This window comes from Spodoptera frugiperda, chromosome 25, assembly GCF_023101765.2.
Source record: "Spodoptera frugiperda isolate SF20-4 chromosome 25, AGI-APGP_CSIRO_Sfru_2.0, whole genome shotgun sequence".
NCBI classification, from domain to species: Eukaryota; Metazoa; Arthropoda; class Insecta; order Lepidoptera; family Noctuidae; genus Spodoptera; species Spodoptera frugiperda.
Genome location: NC_064236.1, coordinates 9,454,721 through 9,480,020, shown reverse-complemented (window position 1 = coordinate 9,480,020; position 25,300 = coordinate 9,454,721). Strand labels below are relative to the sequence as shown.

The 25,300-nt window shown below is 34.8% G+C and overlaps 3 protein-coding genes across 3 annotated transcripts; 1 reads left to right on the top strand and 2 right to left on the bottom strand.

Moving 5' to 3' along the window:
• The first annotated feature begins 78 nt into the window (after nucleotides 1-78).
• Nucleotides 79-8,454, top strand: LOC118266157 (juvenile hormone esterase). The gene is made up of 10 exons (XM_035579548.2): nucleotides 79-378; nucleotides 4,369-4,521; nucleotides 4,754-4,901; nucleotides 5,004-5,198; nucleotides 6,104-6,300; nucleotides 6,543-6,699; nucleotides 6,869-7,041; nucleotides 7,660-7,810; nucleotides 7,899-8,025; nucleotides 8,178-8,454. Exons 1-10 carry the CDS (start codon nucleotides 172-174, stop codon nucleotides 8,362-8,364), a joined length of 1,695 nt encoding a protein of 564 aa, XP_035435441.2. The 5' UTR covers nucleotides 79-171; the 3' UTR covers nucleotides 8,365-8,454.
• Nucleotides 8,416-13,573, bottom strand: LOC118266165 (alpha-(1,3)-fucosyltransferase C-like). The gene is made up of 2 exons (XM_035579560.2): nucleotides 8,943-13,573; nucleotides 8,416-8,846 (listed from the first exon to the last, which is right to left on the bottom strand). The coding sequence occupies exons 1-2, from the start codon at nucleotides 9,893-9,895 to the stop codon at nucleotides 8,549-8,551; spliced, it is 1,251 nt and encodes a 416-aa protein (XP_035435453.1). The 5' UTR covers nucleotides 9,896-13,573; the 3' UTR covers nucleotides 8,416-8,548.
• Nucleotides 13,574-13,725: 152 nt separating this feature from the next.
• Nucleotides 13,726-25,034, bottom strand: LOC118267076 (guanine nucleotide-binding protein subunit beta-2). Its single transcript, XM_035580844.2, has 9 exons — nucleotides 24,874-25,034; nucleotides 24,598-24,743; nucleotides 17,734-17,867; nucleotides 16,401-16,566; nucleotides 16,196-16,281; nucleotides 15,770-15,885; nucleotides 15,447-15,573; nucleotides 14,163-14,249; nucleotides 13,726-13,977 (listed from the first exon to the last, which is right to left on the bottom strand). The coding sequence occupies exons 1-9, from the start codon at nucleotides 24,940-24,942 to the stop codon at nucleotides 13,871-13,873; spliced, it is 1,038 nt and encodes a 345-aa protein (XP_035436737.1). The 5' UTR covers nucleotides 24,943-25,034; the 3' UTR covers nucleotides 13,726-13,870.
• Nucleotides 25,035-25,300: the final 266 nt, after the last annotated feature.

Genomic DNA, 25,300 nt, shown 5'->3' with positions numbered 1-25,300 from the left:
CCAGTGTAAGTGTAAGTTCATTTGCTTAGAATCATAAGAAACGCTATTGGTACAATAAAAACCTGAGGCTCACCGTCGTTTGTTATCATTTCGTGTTTGCTTTCGAAGCGGCACGATCATCTGCATGCGGTCACGTCAAACCGGTTTCATTTATTAGACTACTTTAGAAAAATGTTTAAGCCTATTGTGATATTCGTTGCTTTAAATTTTCTCCTTACCATTTATGTAAGTGATGTGAAGAGCGAGAAACAGCCAGTTGTACGGACCCCGCTAGGTGAAGTAGCTGGGTACTACATGCAAACTAGGGGAGGGAGGCAAATAGCAGCATTTACAGCTATCCCCTTCGCAGCCCCTCCTGTCGGAGACTTAAGATTTAAGGTAAGTACATAAATAGTAATACAGTTACTTAAATTTATTATTTCATATTTTAATGATATTTGCAAAATGCAAAGGTATATCTGATAACCTATTATTTACTTTATAATAAGTATTACCTACGTTTTATTATTATCTGATAAATGTGTTAGCACAGATGAATGTTGATAAAGCCTATTTATTATGATTTGTTATTTTCATGGTGGTAATTACATAATTTTCTTCAGAGACCTATTTTTCGTTATTAGTTAGATTAAGGTCTCAATATCGCAAAGACTGTTTAAGTTTTGGTTAACCTGAAAGTATTTTGTATCGTGGAAACGTCAAATTATCCGTTAGTTTTTGTAACTTTTTCTAGACATTTACACTTTGCTGCGCCACACAGTTTTTGCTCCCTGACCTCTAAGTAGTAAAGTTTCCTTAGTTTGGTATCCTAAAGAAGTTTTAGAAATTTCAGTTAGCTACGCCTTGAGGCGTCTAAATATTGTTCCAGTTTAGGTACTCAAAGATATTACATGCAAACAATCGTATCATTCATTTTGTAGTCATCATTATTAAATTAGGTACTAATTGACGATCCTAATATGTATTTGTCAACATAATATTATTATATTCATTAGTAATGTATTTTTAAATACTATGTTTCTACATTGTTTATTTGGAACTATTCCCACCAAGAAGAATAAATGATGAAATTCTTATTTCTTCTTTGTATATTTTTCTATGTGCATAATGTAAAAATAATGACATGTAGTTATAGTACCAACTAGATAAGATTCATTATGTTATTTTAATCGGATTAGAACTTTTAATTTGTTTGTCGTATGTTTCGTAACAATCTTTTCAAGTTGATATCACTTGGTAGAGATACCATGATTAAAAAACTATGTGCCTATGTGGGAAGGTACTTCGAAAACCTGTTTTACATATAAAAACGCAACAAACAATCAGTCAAAGGATTATTCAAGCATACTGTTGCCGATTTTTAGATATTATTTGAATTATTAATCAAGGTAACTCATTGGAATTAGCATTAACATAAGTATAAGTATCTACTTATTACTATTACTATACATATTAATATGGCAATGTAAAGAGAAATAGTATTTTATACGTTACCCCCTACAATTTCTCATACACATGATATCCAAACTCAAACTTGGAACTACAATTTGAGGATCACACAAAGACTTGTTGCGGGAATTGAACCCACGACACGTTGTACGGCAGCCAGTGCCAGCCATACAAGCAAATATAAAAGGTAATTATAAAATTATAAATAATATAATATGTAATACTTTACAGATTCATGAAGTAGCAACAGGAAATGTACCTATTATTTATATTCGTTATAAGTTAGTATAATTATCTATATATTAATACGTGATGCAAAAACTTTGGACCGCTTTTTACGAAAATTGCACGGACGTAGGAGCATAAAATTTGGTACACTTATAGTTTATGTGTAGGAGAAGTGCAGTATGCTAATATTTTTCAAAAATAATGCTTATAAAGTACATTAAATCAATAAATAAAACATTACACACACATGCATAGTATCTGATCGTATTTGACAAAACGTCAAAATCGATAGACATTGCGATGATATTGACGTCTCATATGAATAGAGTTTTATAAAAGAGTTTGTTTGAGTTTGAGTTAAATAAAAATTATCCTTGAACGTATGTTAAGTGGTATTGTAAATTAAATCGTAGGTATATGGTTGAATTTCAACCACTAGGCGACCACTAGTATTTTTAGATATGTTTATAACATATGACACTTAAAGTCAGTGGCGTGGCATGGCCTAATATTTTAGACGTGGGCAGGTTGCATCACCGTGGCCCCGTCGCATTCTTTAAAAAAAAACGCCGCTGCTTAGCTGTCGAGGCCCTGTTTTCGTGGGGGCTCCTCTTTAAGCGCGAAGCAGTAGGTTAAGGCTCCGCCGTTATTATAATTATATTAACATAACATTTTAATAGACAAAAAAAAAACCGGTATTTATCTAAATTTTTTGCATCAACAATATGTTTCAATTTCAAAATGAGACTATATTTGGTCATGTTTTAAAGTTGTACCTATCTATATGTTTTTAAACAAAAAAATATTACGAAATGTCGGAGACTCGCTAAACGTGAGAATAGATGTGTTCAGGAGTAGGTAGTTCTAAGTACGGCTCTACTGGAGTTATACCACGGCCTCACAGAAAACCGTGAAACAACGCTTGCGTTGTGTTTCGTAGTGTTACTGAGGTTACTGGAGGCCCACTTACCACTTACTAGCTAGATGCAGTGTCAGTCCGCAGGGTGTCAGAGGGTACGAAGAGTGACACGAAAAGTTGAAGATGCTGTGATTGAAAGCGATAAGATATTAATTGCTTTTAATTCTAACATGTTAATAGCGGCAAAGAAGAAATTAAAGAAAGACATTTCTTTGGTTTTCCACTCATGGGAAATGCTTAATTGTGGGAAAACGCTTTGTTCTCTCGTTACTTATAATATGTGTTTCTTACACATAAACAGCTTTAGATACAAGATACAATTATATGATAAAGTAAGCACATGTTTTTCGAGGATACGTACTTACCTATTTGTAAGGACAAGTAACAAAAAAAATATAAAAAAAAAAAACGATACGGAATGAGATTGAGATCTGTTTTGAGATATTACGTACCTATCGATAAAGAATTTTATATTAGGTAGTAAAATTAAGAATTTCAGTTAGTAAGTGAAATTCTTGCTACAACATCATGCCTTTTACCCTCGAAGGGGTAGGTAGAGGTGCACAATAAGGCACGTAGGTAATGCTATTGTACAATGTACTCCCACTTTTCACCATTTGTGTTATTAGTCCCGTGTCATAGGGGGTGAGCCTAGCCTATTGCTTATATTATACCGGGTACAATTCCAGACTCCGTTCTACTACTAAGAAATTTACGAAAAGCCGAAAAAAAGCCCAGTAATACTTTGCCCGACACGGAAATCAAATTCGACACCCCTTGCCCGGCTATCATAATTGGGACCACTCTACTAACGAGGCAGTCATGAAATTCTTAATTACCGTTAGAAATTAAGAAATTCAGTATACCTTCGTTACTACCGATAGTTAACTTGATAGAAAACAATTTATTACTTAACGCATGCAATGTACAACTTGAGTGGTTGAATATAAGAGCATGCTATGTCATGAGAATACCAAGAAAGTGGGAGACTAAGCACCTGAGCAGACGAGGAAGTTTTGTCCGACTGACTAGTGCCAACTGCATCATGCCTATTCACAAAATTAATAACCTAACCTAATCCAAAACATCTGGGTGATGGGTCAATCAAAGTTTTGAACATACATAACTTCGTATAACTTTAACTTAAACACATATTTTTTTAGATTAGCTAACAATTTCAAACAATGCTTGCGGAGTTAGCCCATAATTGTAATACTTTCCTGGCTTTATAATCGTTTTGTTTTTAAATGTATTAGCATATACAATTGTTGGTTGGCCAGCAATAATAAATAACTATTACCTACGTCAAAAAATTATTATATGTATAAACACATATACCATGTTAAGCAGTAGACCCTTCGATGGCATTTCTAACAATCTTACAATTGTGACAACAGGTTTTGAACTGTGATGAGTCGTGTGCTTAGTAACTAACTATTGCAAGAATTTGTTAAGTAACCTACGAATAATAATTTTATTGAGTGGTTTACCACTAGGTCTATACGATACTCTTTTATGTTTGTTTACGAGAATGTTGTTTAACCATACCTATTGTGGGCAAGTTTCTTAATCTAAGGTATTATGTCTTTGTTATCGGGGCTTTGGCTCAAAACAGGAGAAGGAATGGGGTGGTTTTTAGTCAGTAAGAGTCTGATACTAACTCAAGGCGAGAGAAGTCATTGGAAGATTTACCCCTTTCATAAAAAAAGTTCATTAAATACAACCAACATTGGAAAGGGGGTTTCATTGATAATTTTTAATTCTTTAAACAGGCCCCAGTTCCTGTAGAACCATGGCAAGGAACCTTAGATGCGACCAAAGAGAGCCCTGTCTGCGTTCAGAGGAACCCGTACACCCGGCAGGAAGAAATCGTCGGCCAAGAGGATTGTTTGTATCTTAACATCTATACACCAATAACGGACAATGTACGTATAAATTGTACCTAGCTTTTTTTTCTAATCTTACATATGTGAGGTGGTATGTAGAGGATTATCCTTCTACCGAAATAAAACGAAGTTTTACTACACTGACATTTCTTTGCCATTCATATTTTGGTTAAGCCAGTTAGTCTAGTCAAATCGTAGTCGCTAACTTAGCGACTATGGTTTTAAATAGTGATGAGTTGACTGATCCCACCGTCATTTCAAACGTTGGCAGGATGTGGGCGAGAAAAAGAAATTGTTACCAGTCATGGTGTTCTTACACGGAGGTGGGTGGATGTGTGGAAGCGGCACCACTGAAATGTACGGACCGCAGTTTCTTCTGGATAGAGATGTCGTATTTGTCGCGACCAACTACAGATTGGGTTAGTAGGAAGTGTATTTATATCGCAAAATAAAATTCTTCTAATATTTCGTATAATTCACACAAGTAAGTACAAGTGATTTCAATTTAAGTAAACTTTCAGGTCCACTAGGGTTTCTCTCTACTCAAGACGAGCACTGTCCTGGCAATAATGGCCTTAAGGATCAGCAAGAGGCTTTGAGGTTTTTGCAAAAGACTGTAGAGAGTTTTGGTGGTGACCCGAACTCCGTCACAATCTTCGGAGAGAGTGCTGGAGGGGCGAGCGTGCACTACCATATGATATCAGAGACCAGTGCAGGTAAATATTTTACTGTGATCACCGAGTATAATGAGGCATTACTTCGTACAGGCCATAAATCCCTAATTAGGGGGTAATTTTAATTGGAATAAATCATTGCTGATTTGGTGAAGTAAATTACAAATGTTACAGATAAACCATAAATCTAAACGTAATATGTGCTTATTACGTTATATTACTTATATTTACTTGGTCTTTCAGAGATTGTGTTATTGTATGCAATTGTCACATGCACAGAGAATCATATTCGTTATCAAGTATCTAATCTATAATTTATGTTCAGAGTTACTACTTACAGGATAATGTTTGTTGAACAGATTACGTATGTAGTCTAAGGGCCTGTTTCACGATGTCTTGATAGCAGCTACGCCCCAGATAAATTTGAATTAAGAAAGCAATTTGTATGAACTATCTGTCATAATTTATGTATAAGTGTGTGTGTAGGTTCTTACATATATAGAGGTGGTGAAACAGGCGCTAAGTCTTTCTCAGTCAGTATACTACTTATGTACATAAGCTTGGATTGCTGATATCGACAGAGGTCAAAGAACTTAACACTATTGTGGTTAAATGGAAAGTTCGAATTGAAAGTGTTTCCAATAGAGGGGACAACATGCAGTAAGATTGTTACTATGTATTACTAATGTGATAATAAGTGAACCCTGTAACTCATGACATGGCCCTTTAACCTAAATTTTAGTAAAACCAACAAAATTAAAATACAAATATTTTGGAATGAAGTAGAAAGCTTTTTACTTAATTTTTTTTTATATTGTTCAGTATACAGAATTGGAATTAATATTTTATGATATGTAGGTGCATGTATAGGTAACCTCAAATTACTACAGTATTTCTCTAATTTGTGGTCTCAAATACCAATGTATTCAAATATTTTTTTGTTTCAGGACTATTTCATAAAGGAATATCAGAGTCAGGTACGGCTCTAGTGCCGTGGGCCGAAGCCCCGCCTGGAGAGGCCCTCCGAAACGCATTCCTCCTGGCAAAGTTTCTGGACTGTCCTCAGGCACCTTCTGCTAAAATGATCGAATGTCTTCGAACTAAGGACAGCTATGATATCATCGGCACGGAATTCAGTTTTTACGTACGTCCCAGTATTAAATGAAACTAAAACATTAACTACTTATATGACTAATAAAAAACGATTTTACATTTCTTAAGTTAATAATATTATGCAAATGAATATTGGCAAAATAATTTTGTATCGTTACTACTACGCTCTTAGTTCAATTCAATTAATTCTGCAATCAACTTATACTTTAATGAAGCAGTTTACCCTGGGCTGATGCAAACACATTTTAATGTAATATGTAACCTATATTTCAGAAATGGGATTATGAACCAATGACTCCATTCAAAGCTGTGGTGGAACCAAACCTTCCTGGGGCATTCTTGACGAGGAGCCCTCGTAAGATACCAAACGTGCCTGCAGTTCCTTGGATGACTGGCCTTACCAAAGACGAAGGCTGCTTGAAATCAGTTTGTAAGATTTCCTATGATCTTCTAATTCTATTTGTAAACATTAAAAAAACAAAGTAATGTTTGATACTATTTTAATGAACCATGCTAAACATTACGCTTCAAGTTGTTTATTGTGTTGTAAGTAGGTAAATTTTGAAGTGGATATTATAAAGAAAGTATTGTGCTTTAAGGGATAACAGCGTTTGAGAGCAGATATCAGGAGTTTATGTCGGGTTTCGAGACCATTGCTCCAGTCACATTTTACTACGAAAACTCGCCGTATGCCGAAGAAATAACTCAGGAAATCCGCAATAAATATTTTAAGGAAAATGATTTACAGGCTACGCAACAAGGAATTCTTAATGTAAGTAATCTCCCTGTAAAACTCAAGCACTAGTTACTTTCCAGGATGACACATCTTACGAATAACTTAGTTTAACGATAGTGCTTATTTCAATCATTTGTTCATTGTCGTCGACACACAATCCTTGCACTTAATAAAACCTGTCAATTGATCTCGTTTTTGAGTGTCAAATGATATACAGTCCTCCTCGAATGCCAAAACTTGCTTCGACGTTGTTTTCGCCAGTCGCGTCATAAGTCTATTGCCATTGAAATAAATGATAAGAGACTATTATGCCCTCATCAGGCACAATGCAGACTGAAAGTTTCCGAAAAACTACAAATAGTTTTGAATGAAATCCCTTGTTCTGTGGACAATGTTGCAACCACATACACATCTCCTGAAATTCTAATGTACTTGATAAGTACTTTTTATGTAGTATGTACGTACTTGTCACAACCTGTTGTTAGTTAGTATTGATTGATACGCACGTCATGGCCTGTGTCTTCCGTAATTGATATAAATATTTTATAAGGTTAGAATACAAATATGCAATAGGCATGCATTATTAATAGCCATCTTCATATTTAAGCCACTTTTTCCACAAGAAATTTTATGGAAGTAACATTTTATTTTCAGATTTATACAGATTCATATTTCGCTTACCCAGCCATAGAAGCTATAGAGTTAGTATTCAACTACACAAAGAATCCTGTGTACCTTTACGAACTGACATACCGAAGTGCCAACAGCTTCTCACAAATATTTGGTGACCCGAAAGGAAATTATGGTAAGTTGTTATCCCTACGATACTTTAGATTTGATTAGTCTCCTTTTTTATTATTTGTTATTATTAAACATGTCTTTTATTTCATTAGGTGTATGCCACGCTGATGATCTAATGCATCTGTTCCCTATCGGGTTCCTTACAAATCCCATTTCACCTGAAGATCTTAAGATGAGTGAAACCATCGTGACTCTATGGACCAATTTTGCAACCACGGGGTAAGTTGATCAGCATTTGACTTGTTTTGTAAAATAGTACAATTCTATACAAATTATTTGTTAAATAGTGACTGTCACAGAATGAACAATTGCGGATTGAAACTCCAAAAAAAATATTTTTTGTTTAAAGTTTCATAACATAAAACTTTCAGAAATCCTAACAAACCTGTACCCGTGCCATTCAAGTGGGAAACTGCTACTTCTGGAAGTAAAATGGAGTACCTTGAACTGGGACTCAAGCCTCAGATGAAGAAAGATCTGGCGCCCCGATCACGCTTCTGGGGCACGTTACCATTGTGGCAAAATATGCGCAGTCGCAGATATAAGGATGAGCTGTAAATATAAATAATAAAATGAATGTAAAGTAAGTAGTAAGTATACTTTGTACCTAATTGTTTAAATAAATCTTACTTACAAGTAATAATCCAACGATATTTACATTCCTCACAAAAGCTTGTTTTTATTCTGATTTATTTCCTAAGTGTCTGGATGTATGTCAATTCGATACGTTCTGGGTCTGAGTTTATTTCCGCATTGAAGTAGAGTTATTTCCGAAGTTACATATTTTCGCGTTCCACCAAGAACTGAAGTTATGATAAATTTTTGTTTCTTTCATAAGATTTTCATCGTTGGCCATGGCACAGAATTTGCAATATTCGTTAGAGTCTGGATTTTCAAATCTCCGACCAAAACTGTAGTATTTCCGCCATCTGAAGAATCTATAATAGATTTCGCGGTTTTCTATAATATCGAACATTTCTTTGGCTAAATTATAGGGTCCTAATTGTTTGGCATTTAAATACGAACCCGGTGGTAAAAATCTGAAATGAAACAGGAATTATTACACCTACTTGTTTTTACAACTACGTGTAGTATGTGTTCGTACAATAAAAAAAGGACTCTACATAAATACTCACCTCGAATAATCAGCTCCACCATAAACAATGGGCACGGCGTAGTGGTTAAGGGCGAGTAAAACTTTTTCCGTGACATAATCCTCACTTATAGCATTTTCAAAAGCTAAAAAGAAATAGTACTTTTTTTCCACTTCGTCTAAACATTTATTCATGATCTCTTTCGGACACTGAAAAGTTCCACAAGCTCCGTATACATCAATTTTTAAATTAAAGTCACCCAAATATGTTTGAAGTACATTCACATACTCTTCTCTTTCACTTATTGTATTACAATTAGACACGAACCAAGCAGCCGCTTTGCTTTTAGTCGCTAGTTTTTGTTTCAAGTCCATGTCAATGGGGGCCATATCGTCCAAACTCATCCAATCCACTTCCAGACTTGGTCCAACAATGTGGTTACTTGAATTCGTTACCACAATGTATCCCCAAATAGCGTCAGAATTTAGTTTATAAGTCCAAGTCCAATTAAAAAAGTGATTCCAATCGTCTGTGCAAATGGGATAATTATCAGCTGCTTCAATATTAGCGTATACATATTTTTGATGAAATGATCGTACTCTCGGCAAGTCTCCAATATCTAGTTGTGGCCCATTGAAAGCGACAATGTCATATTCAGTTAAATCCCGCAGTAGCTCCTTGTTACTTGTTACATAGCAGTTAGTATAACCACATTTTCCTTTAGTAAAAATGCTGTTTCCTTCCCCGAAATAAACGAAGGGATGTAAACTAGGATCTGTCCAAAGCAAAATATATTTGGTTGTTGTTTTCGGTGCGACATTTTTGAAAGTTTCTGTTGTTTCGTTGGGAGGACGTATGGTTGTAACTCGTGGTATTTCTACTTCTGTTTTCTTGAGATAACTAGTATTATATAAATATAATAACGCGAATATTAACGTCACAGTTATTAAACAGTATACTGTTCTAATTTTGATGCACTTGTGATTGACGTGCATTCTGAAAATCTGCGAAAATACAAATGCTACTCGTTGTTTGTGTGTAGGTATATTGAACGTCGCGCTGCTGTCTTGTTTACATTTTTGTGGTTATTTTACTACAGGAATGCAAACATACAGGGCAGTATCGCGCAAACATGGTCATTTTCTAAACGGTTTTTAAACTGAAATAACCATCTCACATTCTTGACATTATCCCGTATTCGTTTTAACACGCGAATAAAATTGTTTTCTTGTTTGGTGTCATTTTTAGAGGGTAGTAAAAACGATGAACTTGAAAATTCATGCAGCGGCCATCTCGGATTTACCTGATGACAGCACCATCGATTTTACCACCCTCGAAAACCACGAAAACAACACCCATGACGACTATGTTGATAATTTTTTGTAGTCGCCATCTAGGCGTAATATTTTATTTAATATAATTCATTATTCTAGATCATTCATTGTAAATTAGAGAGAGAGAATTAGATTCCAAAGAGGCTAAACATGGCCTGTCATAATATTGTAGAACGTTTCGCATTGTCAATCCGGCTAATCGTTCAACCGCCGTATACCAAACCAGCCCTGCTTTTCTAAATGGCGAGCCGTAACCGTAATGTAATACGGCGGAGTATACAATCGGCCTAGCAATGATTATCAACACTATGATGATGGTGTTAATGAACTTATACATTCCTATACATACATACTTAGTATAAATTAATATTTTTACGTAGGTAGATATTTATCATAATACTCCTGCGAGGACGAATACAATACACATAAGACAAATGTTAATCTTCTAATAAATATTTCATTGATTTAAATCCCGGCACGGAATTATCTATTGTTTAAGCACCAGTGCCGGTGCGGCGCCGAGGCGTCAACGTGCCCAAAAATATAAATTATTTTGTGCCCAAATTCATCAAATGAGCACTTTATAACTTGATCACGTACTTTGTGATACTATTGGCCTCAATGCCGTTTATTTACGTATAACTTGTGGACAACTTAGTCCTCACTCTCCTTAATTTAAATAGGTGTATAACCATGGAATACAAGGTTCTGTATTACATGTATATAACTAACGTTAGTGGTCAATCAGATAAGAATAATAAAATTAATACCCAATCACAACATTTAAAATACGAATAAGTAAGTATTGATTTTAAGACTTTTACCAATAGGCTTTCACCTATTAGGTGATCTTTCGATTTAGGTATATTATGTCAATTTGTAATTCTCAAGTCTACAGAATGATTCACCACTTCTTTCACTACCTTCCTGTAAGTTCCTAACACTGCCTGATAAGCTTTTTTGGCTGATAGTTCACACAAATTAATTTCTATAATCAAAATCTGGTATAGGTACACAGAAATTGCGTCCTTAGAAAATTGCATTGGGCTTGACTTTAGCTTGACTTTAACATACAGAATGGCTGCCGCGATATACCCGTTTTCTTATATCCTCCGGGTTTCAATCTATTAGTAGGTATGACAAATTCCTTATTCTTTACGTACAGTTTATTTATATTTTCTTGGGTCTTCCTCTTCCTTCCCATCCATCTACGTTTAAACTCAGAACTCGTGTCATACATTATATTTTTTACATGACAGAGTAAATTAAATGTCAAGGATTTCTTATTCTGAGAGTCACCATCATATAACATACATAGGTATGTGTACGTTAGGATGTTTTTATATTTGATGATTTTAACAATCTATTCTACCAACCAAACCCTTTTGTTTCATATCTATAACAGAGTTAGGGGTAAAAATTAAATTAAGAATATTGAATGGTGTTGAAAATTAAGAGTTGGCTAAATAAAATCTTAATAACGTTCCGATTCTTGGTACTTACCAATTGGATAGAGGTCATTATTATTTTACATTTTATTTTCCTATTTAGGAAATGTTTTCTAAGTTTCCTATTTAGGAAATGTTCCTTGATTTTCTTATAAATATCTGTAATATGATTTATTTGAGACGTTTCTACGATTATAGTACTTTCGTACCTTTTTCCTAGGAATTGAATAACAATGATGGATTATTACTCACATTTCTGTTAACATATACAAATTAATAACTTTATATCAAACCATAGATTGATAAGCCAAGCAAATATAATTTAAAGTAATCATGTCCTAAGGTAGATATTAAGCCATATTTTGGTATCGTCGTTAGAGGAAATGAAACGGATAAAACCTGTTATGTTTTTACTTAAACCTTAATTTATTTTTAGACATTTTTTAATTCGTGTATCGCCAAGGTCAAATCGGTATCGTGCACGTCATTCAGATTTGATAAGTGTACATAATTATGTGTTTGTATGATCACCATTGTTAAGGTTAACCACTTTGGTACTCTGCTGATGCTTTGATATTGAAGTTCTGACAACATTCTAGCCGAATAAAATGTAGCCTATGTGTTATTTCAGATCATAATCTACCTTTGTTCCTTTATCCCGATGCCTTCAGTCATTTTGACTGCACGGTTGGTGTACTACCTTGTAACACTATTAGTATTTTTACGCGTCACCACTGCCCAACAGCTCGCCATTAGCTGCCTTGCAGACCTGGGGCCTTAGTCTGCTATTACAATTGTGTCAGAATGGTCGATCACTGAGCAGTGCGAGAGGGATGGAGCTATACAACCTACATAGCTATAGCAGACTAAGGCCCCTGTTAGTATTATTTTTAATAAATCATAAATGTACCGAATTAACACTTCTACAGCTTTATTATATGTATAGATATACACATATAGATATAGATAGTTACTGTATTATTGGGGTTCTCAATAACGACTGTAAACATAAAGTAAGTTATAGTTATCGTAATCGTTGGTTGGGTAGTTACGGTCTCTCGGTAGGCATATTAAATTTTTATTGTTAATTTTTAATGGCCATGTCAAATGCATTCTTGTTCTATCTTGATTAAATTATTCTTTGAAATCCTACTAATAATATAAATGTGAAAGTTTGTGTATTTGTTTGTTACTCGGTCACGTCAAAACGGCTGAGGGGATCGAGATAAAATTTGGAATAAGTTTGATTATGCATTGGAATAACACATAGGTCACTTTTTTATCTCACAATAACGCGTGCTAAGCCGCGGGCAGAAGCTAGTCCATTTTGGATTAGTCATAAAGTTAAGTTACATTATGACTAATCATAATACATTATGACATACCATATTATTAATGCTAATTTGCTAAATATTTTAACAACTCAGCGCATTGCCGGTTAATTCGGCTTTGGCCACATAACATACGTCCTTATTATCAGCAGTCAGGGAACTATTAAGGAATGGAATTCAGACTGACTATTTTATACCTATTGGGAGTATTGGGACCACCTGTTGGTGAACAGAGTTTACCATTAAGATGTATATGTCTCTAAACAACGACCACCCACTGACGGATTTTGGTAATGTTATAATTTGCTTTGCATTATTAATATTGTTTTCCATATTATTATAAAACATCAATTATAAAACATCAGCCGCAGATAGATTTGTTAACCGGGGATAACGGTGCTTTTGACGTTCATCCCCTCATCAGTTCAGTTCAAAGGCTACTAAGTAGCCTTTTGCAGCAAGCAGGCAGGTCGAGTAGGGTTTTCACCAAGTAGCTGCTACTTGGTGAAAATCCCACTCGACCTGCTGTCCCGGTATCAGTTGTTCTTCCCGACTGGAGTTGGAGTTCTGAACTGGAGTTGGGAAAAACGGTACGCCTAACGTGGCTTTGTCTTCTTGTAGCCTTTTGTTCATCCATGATGAGTCTTGTATGGGCAAACTCTTTCATTAGTTGCTTACCTTACTAATCATCCAACGACATAATAAAACAAAGTTATAATAGTAAAGCTTTAATTGCAAGGAAATGGCAGCATATTAAATAGGGTGTAAATGCTAAAACCACGATAATTTGATTCCACAACTCAAAAAAGAGATATATAAGGGGAGCCTAAGGTGGTTGGTGTGATTGGTGGTAGGTTTCACCCCCACACTCTGACGGAATTGTCCCAGGAGCAACTAGCCAGTGCCACTCCGTTGGGCGACATCGAGATGGAAGTGACACGGTTCTCGTGGCCATGGAGAGTGCCTGAAATAAAGATATTTGAGATTTGAGAATATATTTTATATAAGTACTGATATGATCTATACGTAAAACACGGCTTTTGATACAAGATGGTAAGTAAATAATTATAAAATCGGGTCTGCTCCTTACAATTAGCAATTTGATATTTATCGATTTACTTTTTATTGTATCTAATAGTTTATAATTACCAGTGTGATTAACTTTTAGGGTGTCCCAGGAATGCACGTCGTTGTCGTCAGAGCCGGCGAGCAAGTATCTGCCGCTAAGCGATAAACCTGAAATGAGTATGGAGATTTATCAACAAATCATGACTAAAAAAAACTAACATTTATGAGTACTTGTTATTCGAAATAACTTGTGAGATTGAAAACCTTGTAGGTGGTTAGGAGCCCAGATGTCTATTTAAAAAAGGTATAACCAAGAATGTATCATTATCATTACACAATTTTAATAATTATAATATGTATATACTTTTATATAAATAAATTATACTTTTAAGTGTGGGAGAGCCATGCTTTCAAAACGAATGTGGGCCGGCTTGACCACGGCCTCACTGAAAACCGACGTGAAACAACGCTTGCGTTGTGTTTTGTTGTGTAGGTGAGGTTACCGGAAGCCCAATTACCCCTTCCCAATCCCCGATGCCCTAACAACCCTTAAATTCCTTACTCCTAAAAGGCCGGCAACGCACTTGTAACGCTTCTGGTGTTTCGGATGTCCATGGGCGGCGGCGATTGTTTACCAACAGGTGATACGTTTGCTCGTTTACAGGCTTATAAGTATCACAAAGTAAACTTCTGTGTGGAAGAAGTATTAGTTAATTTTCTTATACGAATGCCCCTATAATGAAATATTTTAAATTATGTAATTAGCATGTGTTGTACAATTATCCTAGCTTCTTAAGTGTGTTCTAATGCTTTGCCACGATACACCTATGCGATTGTAATTATTTTACCTATTTATACATTGACTGTGAAATTACCTTCTATAGGTATGAATCAACGATAAGCTTCTTCATATTTTTTAAATTTACCCCGCCTAAGCGCTTCTGCTAATCGTATAATGATGTTATTCATAACCTTTTGATGAACCTAATAAGGAATCTCTTAGTCCTACTTATAAAAGTCTGTTGCATATTTATAAATTAGATTTTTGTTATGTAATTTCTGTGTACCGACACGTGAGAGAGCGTACCTATTTTTGTTAATAACTTTTTGCCCTTTCCTAATTACTATACCTACCTACAATAGTAAGTAATAAAAAAGCCTGAAAAATCATCAAAGTCAGTAGAGAAGTAAAAAAAATAGTTTGTAATTATCTAGGTTTCTTCTACAGAAGTAAAGATGTCTTACTTTTTAAACCGTCAAAGGTGGTCTACCGTTAACATTACGTTTCTAGAAGAACCAGAGATAAATGAACTTGGAAGTAGGGCTAGGAAAGGAACAGCATTATAGCAGTAGAGACAAATGTACCACAGCTGGTAAATCCGCTGGCGCCTGGCGGGGTGTAGTGTCCGAGCTGCTGGTCACTGCGAATATCAAACAGCCGAGCTGTCTTGTCTTCCGATGCCGTTGCGAACGCGTGCCCGCTGTTGTGGTACTGCGAACATTATATGCACAGATTATAAGTAATATTATCCTCATCATCATCAGCGGCGATACATTGATGGCATAAGTATCCACACAATTATGAAGCTGCTGTAGGTTGATTTTCGGTATAAATGATACTTATTAATTTAAATTAAACCTATTCTACACAACAGCTATTATAACATTAATTGGGTCCTTGTACTCACACACACGCTGTTGACATCTGCATCATGGCCGAAGAAAGTTTGTTTCGCTTTCTCGTCTCGAATGTCCCACAGTTTGCAGGTCTTGTCAACGGAACCAGTCACATATGTCTTCATGTCTGTTCCAAATAATAATTTTATTATCAACTAATTATTACTCACTGTTTCGTTTGTGTGAAATAGGTTAAGTATGTCCTTTTCCATCCATGTATGTACAAGCAAGCAAAATTTCAAGCAGTCTTCTTCTTTAAAGGTAGTAATAACACATATTTAAAGAAGTAGGTAACAAAGTTTCTATATAGTTTAAAATATTGATTGGAATAAGTAGCAATAAACTGTTTAATTGCTTCATCTAATTTAATAACATGACACAATGATACGTTAGTTTAATGTAATAAACAAAATAAAAATAAATAAGGATTTGCCCACCTGGTGCTAGTGAAATAGTGACGACGTCACCTGCGTGGGCATCGAATTCCATCTCGCGCTTACCGACTTCCAAATCCCAAACGCATCTGTAATTACAGTAGATACTTATGTAGGTACTTCGAGATGAGTAAAGGTAATTCTAGGGTTACATTGATTTTTGAATTACTGAAGAAAGTATATAAATAAGTGAAGAATAATACTTTACATCTTCATATCTCCGGAGCCGGTAAGAATGTGGGTATCATCCAGGAAGCGGCAGCTGCTGAGGAAGCCTTCATAGCCGGCCAGCTCACGCACCATCTTCGCTGCACCGGTGGAGTCGCGGTTGTTCACATCGTACACCGTACACATATTGTCCATTCCCCCGCATGCTGGAACATAATACGCATTATCATAATCATCATCACTATCAGTGAAAGCCTCAGAGGACAGTATCACACTTATCTTAAAGATCAAAGGAAAGCATAAATCGATATCTTAGATTACCTGCAGAACCGCACCGTTATTTTTACATACCACTCCACAATCAATAACTCCCTAAGTCAAGTGTGTATTTGCTTTTACTTCAAAAAGCGACTAATAAAGACATAAAGTAACTTTTTTGAATTTAATAGGTACCGTACGTTAGCGAATCCGCGCTGCTAGATCTTTAAGCATTTAGAAAATGGCGTTGGATCCTATGCAATGCCTAGAGTATAGGTGATGACAGTAGAATACTCGTATATACCAACTATGACCAATTGACCAACCCACCTTGAGCAAGCGTGGTCATTAATGCAAACCAAACCGAACCCTTTTTTATGACAAGAGGCATTTGTTCAGTAATGGTCACTTATTGGAGTGATTACCTCGTGGAGAGGCGTATGGCTGCAGAAAATAAACAACCGTGGGAGGCATTAGAATCCGTTTTCACCGGCCTTCATACTCGTCGTTGCTGTCATGGTGATTATAGGTTTTTTTCGTTTCAATCTTCAAATGACTGAGTTGCCAACGCATCGTCGCACCCAGGTTCTAGCTGTAGGCGCGTGATACGGAGCAAGGGTGCGAAAGGCATTCGCTGGGAGATGACAAACTGGACAAAGCTGACATGTATAGTTTTTGTTGTGCCACACTTGCCCAGGACCAACAACAGCGGAGAAGAATGGAAGAGGTCTACGTCTAAATGTGGATATAGAAAAGTTAGTTTATAGATGAATGTATGGAAGCAAATTCACAAAACTACTATATTTATGATAGGCTAATTACAGAGTGACTGTTTAAATTATGCGCTGATCATGAAGAGTATATTGTAGATACATAGGATAGATTATGTTTTTATATACTTTCTTGAACATCGGAATCGAACCCAGAATCTACTCTGTTCACAGCAGCTTTATTACACTTATGAGCTCTCGTTGAACAAAATAGTAGCCACCACAGAATAAAGAAATTGGTGGTTCGGTAAAAAGTATCGGAACATTTCTCAACCGATGTGGCAGCCACTAATTAGGTCGTGCATACCAATGTATTAAATCTTTTTTGATACGGTTGTGCCTTACCGACAAAGTTTCCAGACGGGGCAAAAGCGACGCTCATGACCCAAGCTGAACGCAGTGGTATCACTTGCACCTTGTTGCCACTCCAGGTGTCCCAAATGATCAGTTTCCCGTCGAGCGAACCAGTGACGCAGTGCCTGTGCGTGACAGTTCGATCAGTATCCTCGCAAACTAAACGTTGTATCTTCGAAATATAGTAGGTAGATATAATATATCTGTAGCATATTTCTTAATCTTTGCAGAATAAAATAGCTACACTTTTACGTTTATAGTATTGCTAACGTAATACCATAAACTAGGCCTGGATGTGTCAATGATATTTTGAGTGACTAGTGTATACGACGAAAGGACGACGTAATTATTAGCTAACGATATTAATAATAGCTTGAAAATAAGTCGGAATTTTGTCAGGGGGTTCGCAAAAGACTCATCCTAATAGCAATAGAATCAACAATAGTATGTGATGTGTAGATATCTAATGTGACGAGTATGCAAGTGTAGCAATATCCTCCATTTTATTCCTGCTTGTACATATGTTTTTTTAAAAGAAAAACGTTGCTTTTCTGTAGCCTTTTCTTCTGTGTCTAACATACAATTTCATATGAAAATGACACCCAGACTCAAAATGACAATTTGGGGATACAGTAAAGAGTTGCTAAAACATGAAAATGTCACCAACGAAAACATCAGACAGTCAGTTGCAGAAAACTGTCTTTAAAATCGACATTAGTTAATCCGTCATTATCGCTAATATTCCATTAAATTTAAAGACGTTGCACAAAACTGTTGCGGGTCCCTTTAATGGGACTTTCAGTCAGTTGCAGGAACGATCATTAAATTTTTAAAGTGACTTTAAATATTAATGAAGCTTTAAAGTGTTGCACAAAGAAGTATTTCTATCTCATTTTAATGCCGGATTAACTTTAATTAAAGAAACGTCAAATCGGGACTTTAGCCTATTTTTTACGTTGCACAAAACGTCATTAGCGCTAAAGGAGCATTAAATTGACAGTTTGGGGTTATAATTTTTAATGCCTAGTAAAACATCCATTAAACTTGTTATTAAACTCTGAATTCTTTTGTAAATAGTGCTAGTAATATTTTTTTACTTTATTACAGTATTATTTTGTCCCTTTCATCTTTATCCGCTCCTTCCACGACGACGTCGTGTAATTCCAGATAGGATAAATTTATTTGAAAAACATGACAGAGAAGAGTTTCGTGTGAGATACAGGATTTCTAAAGCTTTACACATTTGCGAGATACTCAATTTACAAACAAACTCGAAGAAATAGAGCCATCGATGGCCTCACATAGTTATTGATATGTTTGAGATTCTTCGCTACTGGATCTGCCGAAGATCAGCTTCCTGCCAAACATAGGCCTTCCTTAGTGTTAACAACCACTAGCAACACCAGACAGATATAATGTAGGATGTAATTATAATATAATAGTATTTAATTACTGAGTACTATTCATAGGAATAAATATATTAAACCTTTTTCGTCATTTCATATTAAACCTTTTTCGTCATTTCATAGACTACATAAACTGTTTAAAATAAATGTTAGCTGACATGGAACGTCAAATGATATATTTAAAAACCGGCCAAGTGCGAGTCGGACTCGCCCATGAAGGGTTCCGTAACAGCAAGTAGATGACATATTATAAAAGTTACAAAATAACTTGGTTTTACATAGTGTTTGTATGAACGACAAAATTATATTTACGGTTTTTGATATCTCGTTCAAACCAATTTTCGTTGTTAGTTTCTATTGAAATCTACACCATATATTTTTTTTTGTTTTTTCACTCTCTTATTTTAAAAGTTGGGGGGGGGGGCACTCATTTTTCCTCTTTGGAAGCGTCTAACTTTCAAACGGTTGATTTTGACGAAAAATGGTTTTGGGAACCTTTTGGATGGATAAAGTAATGTCTTTAAAAAAGACATATCCATAGACACCCATCACGGGTATGTTAGCTGAAAAAAAATTTTTTTGAATCAGTTCCATGTATGGATGTAAAAACCCTTTAATTTTTAAATTTAATAATTTTTATTCAAAATTCGAATAGCGGTTATCGAAATACATCAACCTACAGAGTTTCAACTATGTAGGCCCAACAGTTTCGGAAATAAATGGCTGTGACATACGGACGGACAGACAGACAGACAAACATGACGAATCTATAAGGGTTCCGTTTTTTGCCATTGGCTACGGAACCCTAAAAATGGCGGAAAATAATTAATTCGAATATTGGTCGATGAGACGGATTATTGGTTTATAATAGTTCTGTAAAAATAAATTGTAATTCCTGAAATGTTATGAATTTCATTTAATCTTCTCGCATCTTGAAATAACATTCGGTATTTCCATATCATGCTAGGGGAATAGGTGTATTAATAGATGTATATACCTTGTATATTTTTAAGAATAAATAAAACGACTAATCTTGTTTTAAATTAATTTATTTTATTAGATATTTATTTTACTAAAATACCATACCGTCATTACATGGGGGCAATTCGTACTTCCTCTGTGGGTGCAATATTATACCATTCTTTGGTTAATTCTTTGCTTAAAAAGTTAGTACAAGGGCGATGCATACTGCCTGAACCAGCCTGTATTGCACCAGATACCATGGTTAATGAATAATGCTGAAAATTCTTTCTACAAAAGGAAAACTCGAGACGAGTCCAATTCTCAATTAATCACAACAATAACAAACACCTGGAAGCTACGTTAAATCTTCTCTCTTACAAACGCTGTTACGATAAAAATGAAAGATAATTCAACACCACATTAAAGCAATTGATAATATGTATTTTTATCGTAAAAAATTGGATTTTTCCTAAATACAGAGATGACAGAAACGCTCATGATGTCAATATTGACAACTAGGGCTGGCGATCTAGGAATTTCTTCCCGCGAACCAAAAAGGTTGATACCTATTTTAAATCGGAACACATAATTGAATCGGTCAGTGAATTAGAATAAGATTTGATATTTATATGTATTCCACTATTAAGATACTACAAAAAACATTTAATAGTAGCTAATTAAAATAACACATATACCTAATCTATTAAATATAGAGATATTTAATCAAATACAAAATATAGATATAGGTATTACGTAAAAAATGTGATTAGCTCTGGAAAAACTCATAACTAAGTCTTAGTTTACAAGTAACTAAGTAGTAACAAATGGTATTGTATTGATTTTTATAGTGTCCTTTAACTACATGAAATAAATCGAGTCACGATCGATAAATCGTTATTTTAAAAAATCGGTTTCTTTCGAAGCGGGATTCGCATCCTTCCATCCTTAATGACAATTTACATTCAATCAGTTCCACAGAGTATACAAATACTACGTAATCAGTTCATTCAAAATATGTGTTTTAAATTGCAACACTTTTTAATGTCGTCTTTAGTTAAAGTCCCATTAAAGGGACCCGCAACAGTTTTGTGCAACGTCTTTAAATTTAATGGAATATTAGCGATAATGACGGATTAACTAATGTCGATTTTAAAGACAGTTTTCTGCAACTGACTGTTTAACTAAAGATGACATTAAAAAGTGTTGCAAGTTAAAACACATATTTTGAATGAACTGATTACGTAGTATTTGTATACTCTGTGGAACTGATTGAATGCAAATTGTCATTAAGGATGGAAGGATGCGAATCCCGCTTCGAAAGAAACCGATTTTTTAAAATAACGATTTATCGATCGTGACTCGATTTATTTCATGTAGTTAAAGGACGCTATAAAAATCAATACAATACCATTTGTTACTACTTAGTTACTTGTAAACTAAGACTTAGTTATGAGTTTTTCCAGAGCTAATCACATTTTTTACGTAATACCTATCTATATTTTGTATTTGATTAAATATCTCTATATTTAATAGATTAGGCATATGTGTTATTTTAATTAGCTACTATTTAATGTATTTTGTAGTGTCTTAATAGTGAAATACATATAAATATCTAATTTTCTTCTAATTCCCTGAACCGATTCAATTATGTGTTCCGATTTAAAATAGGTATCAACCTTTTTGGTTCGCGGAAATAAAATCCTAGATGACCATTGACCAGCCCTAGTTGTCAATAATGTCATCATGAGCATTTCTGTCATCTCTGTATTTAGGAAAAATCCTATTTTTTTACGATAAAAATATTATTAATTGCTTTAATGTGGTGTTGAATTATCTTTCATTGGTATCGTAACAGCGTTTGTAAGAGAGAAGAATTAACGTGGCTTCCAGGTGTTTGTTATTGTTGTGATTAATTGAGAATTGGACTCGTCTCGAGTTTTCCTTTTGTAGAAAGAATTTTCAGTATTATTCATTAACCATGGTATCTGATGCAACACAGGCTGGTTCAGGCAGTATGCATCGCCCTTTTACTAACTTTTTAAGCAAAGAATTAACCAAAGAATGGTATAATATTGCACCCACAGAGGCTTGGTATTTTAGTAAAATAAATATATAATAAAATAAATTAATTTAAAACAAGATAAGTCGTTTTATTTATTCTTAAAAATAACTACTTAATAGTTAACACTTCTTTAGCATTTACCCAGTCTCTATAAAGAACAAGGTATATACATCTATTAATACACCTATTCTCCGAGCATGATATGGAAATACCTAAGGAAGGCCTATGTTTGGCAGGAAGCTGATCTTCGGTAGATCCAGTAGCGAAGAATCACAAACATCTATATGACGAAAATTGCGCGGACGTAAGAGCATAAAATTTGGTACACTTATAGTTTATGTGTAGGAGAAGTGCAGAACGCTAATATTTTTCATAAATAATGCTTATAAAGTACATTCATAATCAATAAATAAATAAATCAATAAATAAAACATTACACACACTACCATGCATAGTAGGGGAAGGTAGGGTAATTGAGAACGGCGGGTAATTGGGAACACGTTGATAAGTCCCACTTCCCCTCCCCGTATCCCGTCTCGCGGCCATTCGAGGTATGCTTCCCCTGCCCCTAAGTGCGCAAGCGACAGTGGAAACTGGAGGATGCACGCATCTTGACACGGTGAGTAAAAATGTTTTTATTGCATTTTTGTTATAAATTTTGTGTTTTCATACATTAGATGCAAATGTCATATTTTTGAGTACAATGACACCATATTTCGTAAGTTTATTTCATGGATAATCCGTTTTAAAATTTTACGTGAATCCTATAGGATTCACTTTTAATGCTATCGAAGGTCGCGACCATTTTTATTCAAATTATCGACTGCCGGTAATTAGGAACGGTGGGTGGCGGGTAATTGGGAACGTTCATATTTACAATTTGTTTTTATATTTTTATTACAATACTTACAATTTTTTTTAGATGAGGCGAGACGTTGATGCAGCCAGACTGAACCAGACACCATCAGTTCAAATATCAGATTCACATGACCACGATAAAGCTTTGGGCACATGTGCAATGTACTTCCAGAGAGACCAGCAAAAGTTACGTGTGTGATTTAATATATGATAATAATATGTGATTTAATATATAATATGTGATATGTGTCATGAAATGAAAAAATATTTTTTCCGTTATAAGCAGACAGATAAATAATGTTTTTAAGTTTTAATAAAAGTTGATTCCTTTTTTAAGAGAAAATACTGTTTTTTGCCTTTTAAGTTAAGTGTTCCTAATTCCCCCACCTTCCCCTATCGTATTTGACAAAACGTCAAATTGACAGACATTGCGATGATATTCTTTTTCTTATGTCTCATATGAAAAGAGGTTTCTCATTGAAGGAGGTTAATATAATGAAGAGGTTTGGTTATTCATGATGCGCCGGAATATATTCATTTGAATTTTACAAAACGAATAGCAATTCGTTAAATAAAAATTATCCTTGAACGTATGTTAAATGGTATTGTAAATTAAATCGTATATGGTCGAATTTCGACCACTAGGCGGCCACTAGTATCAATAACTATGTGAGGCCATCAATAGCTTTATTTCTTCGAGTTTCAGTTTCTAAATTGAGTATCTCGCAAATGCGTAAAGCTTTAGAAATCCTGTATCTCACACGAAACTCTTCTCCGTCATGTTTTTCAAATAAATTTATCCTATCTGGTACACGACGTCGTCGTGGAAGTAGCGAATAAAGATGATAGGCTTGAAAGGGACATTATAAATAATACTGTAATAAAGTAAAAAAATATTACTAGCACTATTTACAAAAGAATTGAGAGTTTAATAACAAGTTTAATGGATGTTTGACTAGGCATTAAAAATTATAACCCCAAACTGTCAATTTAATGCTCCTTTAGCGCTAATGACGTTTTGTGCAACGTAAAAAATAGGCTAAAGTCCCGATTTGACGTTTCTTTAATTAAAGTTAATCCGGCATTAAAATGAGATAGAAATACTTCTTTGTGCAACACTTTAAAGCTTCATTAATATTTAAAGTCACTTTAAAAATTTAATGATCGTTCCTGCAACTGACTGAGAATCGTGTTAACCTAGTACAAGAATACTAACCGACGAGTAACTCACGTCTATATGCGTATATTTTCGGAGAAACACTATAAATGCGACTATGCGTCAAAGTTTCCCATAGCAAGCCGAGGGATACAATCGCGGCGTATATTTATGTTTTCGCTTAGCTCCAGAACGAGACGAAACATTTTGTAAATTGGAGAAAATAGCGTTAAATATAAAATAATACTTACCTAAAATAAAGTCATAATAATTACAGGCAATTTTTACCGACAACTTATATATTTTTGAGGAATTAATTGAACTTAAATGAAGAAATAAAGTACACCCAGCTAATAAAATTGTGTTATCTTATTATAGGAGTTTGAAACATATTTTTGAATTAAACTCACCTCGAGTCGCCGCTGTAGTGCACCGAATTGACCTTATTGATATGTCCTTTCAGAACTTTTTTCGTCACAAACCTTATCTTGCTCACATCCCCTAGGTCCCCGCATTTTTCAGCAAGTTTTGCGTCAGCTAATTTTTCTTGTTCAGCCTGCAAATAAACTTTAACTTTATAATAACAATCTTTCCAAAATAGAATATGATTACAAAATGTATAAGTAAGTACTCGAAACCGAATATTTTGTTTATACCACTATTTATTTACCATTAGAAACCAATACCTTAACTTTGGCGATCAAGTCAGTTAGCTCCTTCTTCAGGGCTGTGGTCTCCGGGTCTTCCTTCGGCATGGTTTCCGCTGTGCACAACTAAGAAACAGTGACACCACCGCGTACTCCCACGACTGGTATGAGCCGCAAACAGTACCGTGCTCCTATCTTTAATCTCATTTGCGTAAATTGGATTTCAATTTACTACTCCACCGAAGCTTTATATGTGCTAGCTAATGTGCTGCTTACCACAATTTATTATGTCAGGTACTGTTTAAATAAATAGGGCGATAACAATTAATAGTTTTAAAGACGTAAGTATAAAGGGATGAAAATCTACACGTAAGAAATAATATTCACCAATTTCATTTGTATACCTACTTAAACAATAAATCTATTTATCTTCTTATTATATCTACCTCAAGGACTTACATAGTGA

Coding starts and splice junctions, on each gene's coding strand:
- LOC118267076 (XM_035580844.2), bottom strand. CDS start 24,942: ATGCCGAAGGAAGACCCGGAGACCACAGCCCTGAAGAAGGAGCTAACT. Junction 16,567..17,733: donor CCCGTCTGGAAACTTTGTCG/GTAAGGCACAAC, acceptor ATTATGTTCCAG/CATGCGGGGGAATGGACAAT. Junction 14,250..15,446: donor CAGCGGATTTACCAGCTGTG/GTACATTTGTCT, acceptor TACTCATTTCAG/GTTTATCGCTTAGCGGCAGA.
- LOC118266165 (XM_035579560.2), bottom strand. CDS start 9,895: ATGCACGTCAATCACAAGTGCATCAAAATTAGAACAGTATACTGTTTA. Junction 8,847..8,942: donor GGTGGAGCTGATTATTCGAG/GTGAGTATTTAT, acceptor GTTTCATTTCAG/ATTTTTACCACCGGGTTCGT.
- LOC118266157 (XM_035579548.2), top strand. CDS start 172: ATGTTTAAGCCTATTGTGATATTCGTTGCTTTAAATTTTCTCCTTACC. Junction 5,199..6,103: donor GATATCAGAGACCAGTGCAG/GTAAATATTTTA, acceptor TTTTTGTTTCAG/GACTATTTCATAAAGGAATA. Junction 6,301..6,542: donor GCACGGAATTCAGTTTTTAC/GTACGTCCCAGT, acceptor CCTATATTTCAG/AAATGGGATTATGAACCAAT.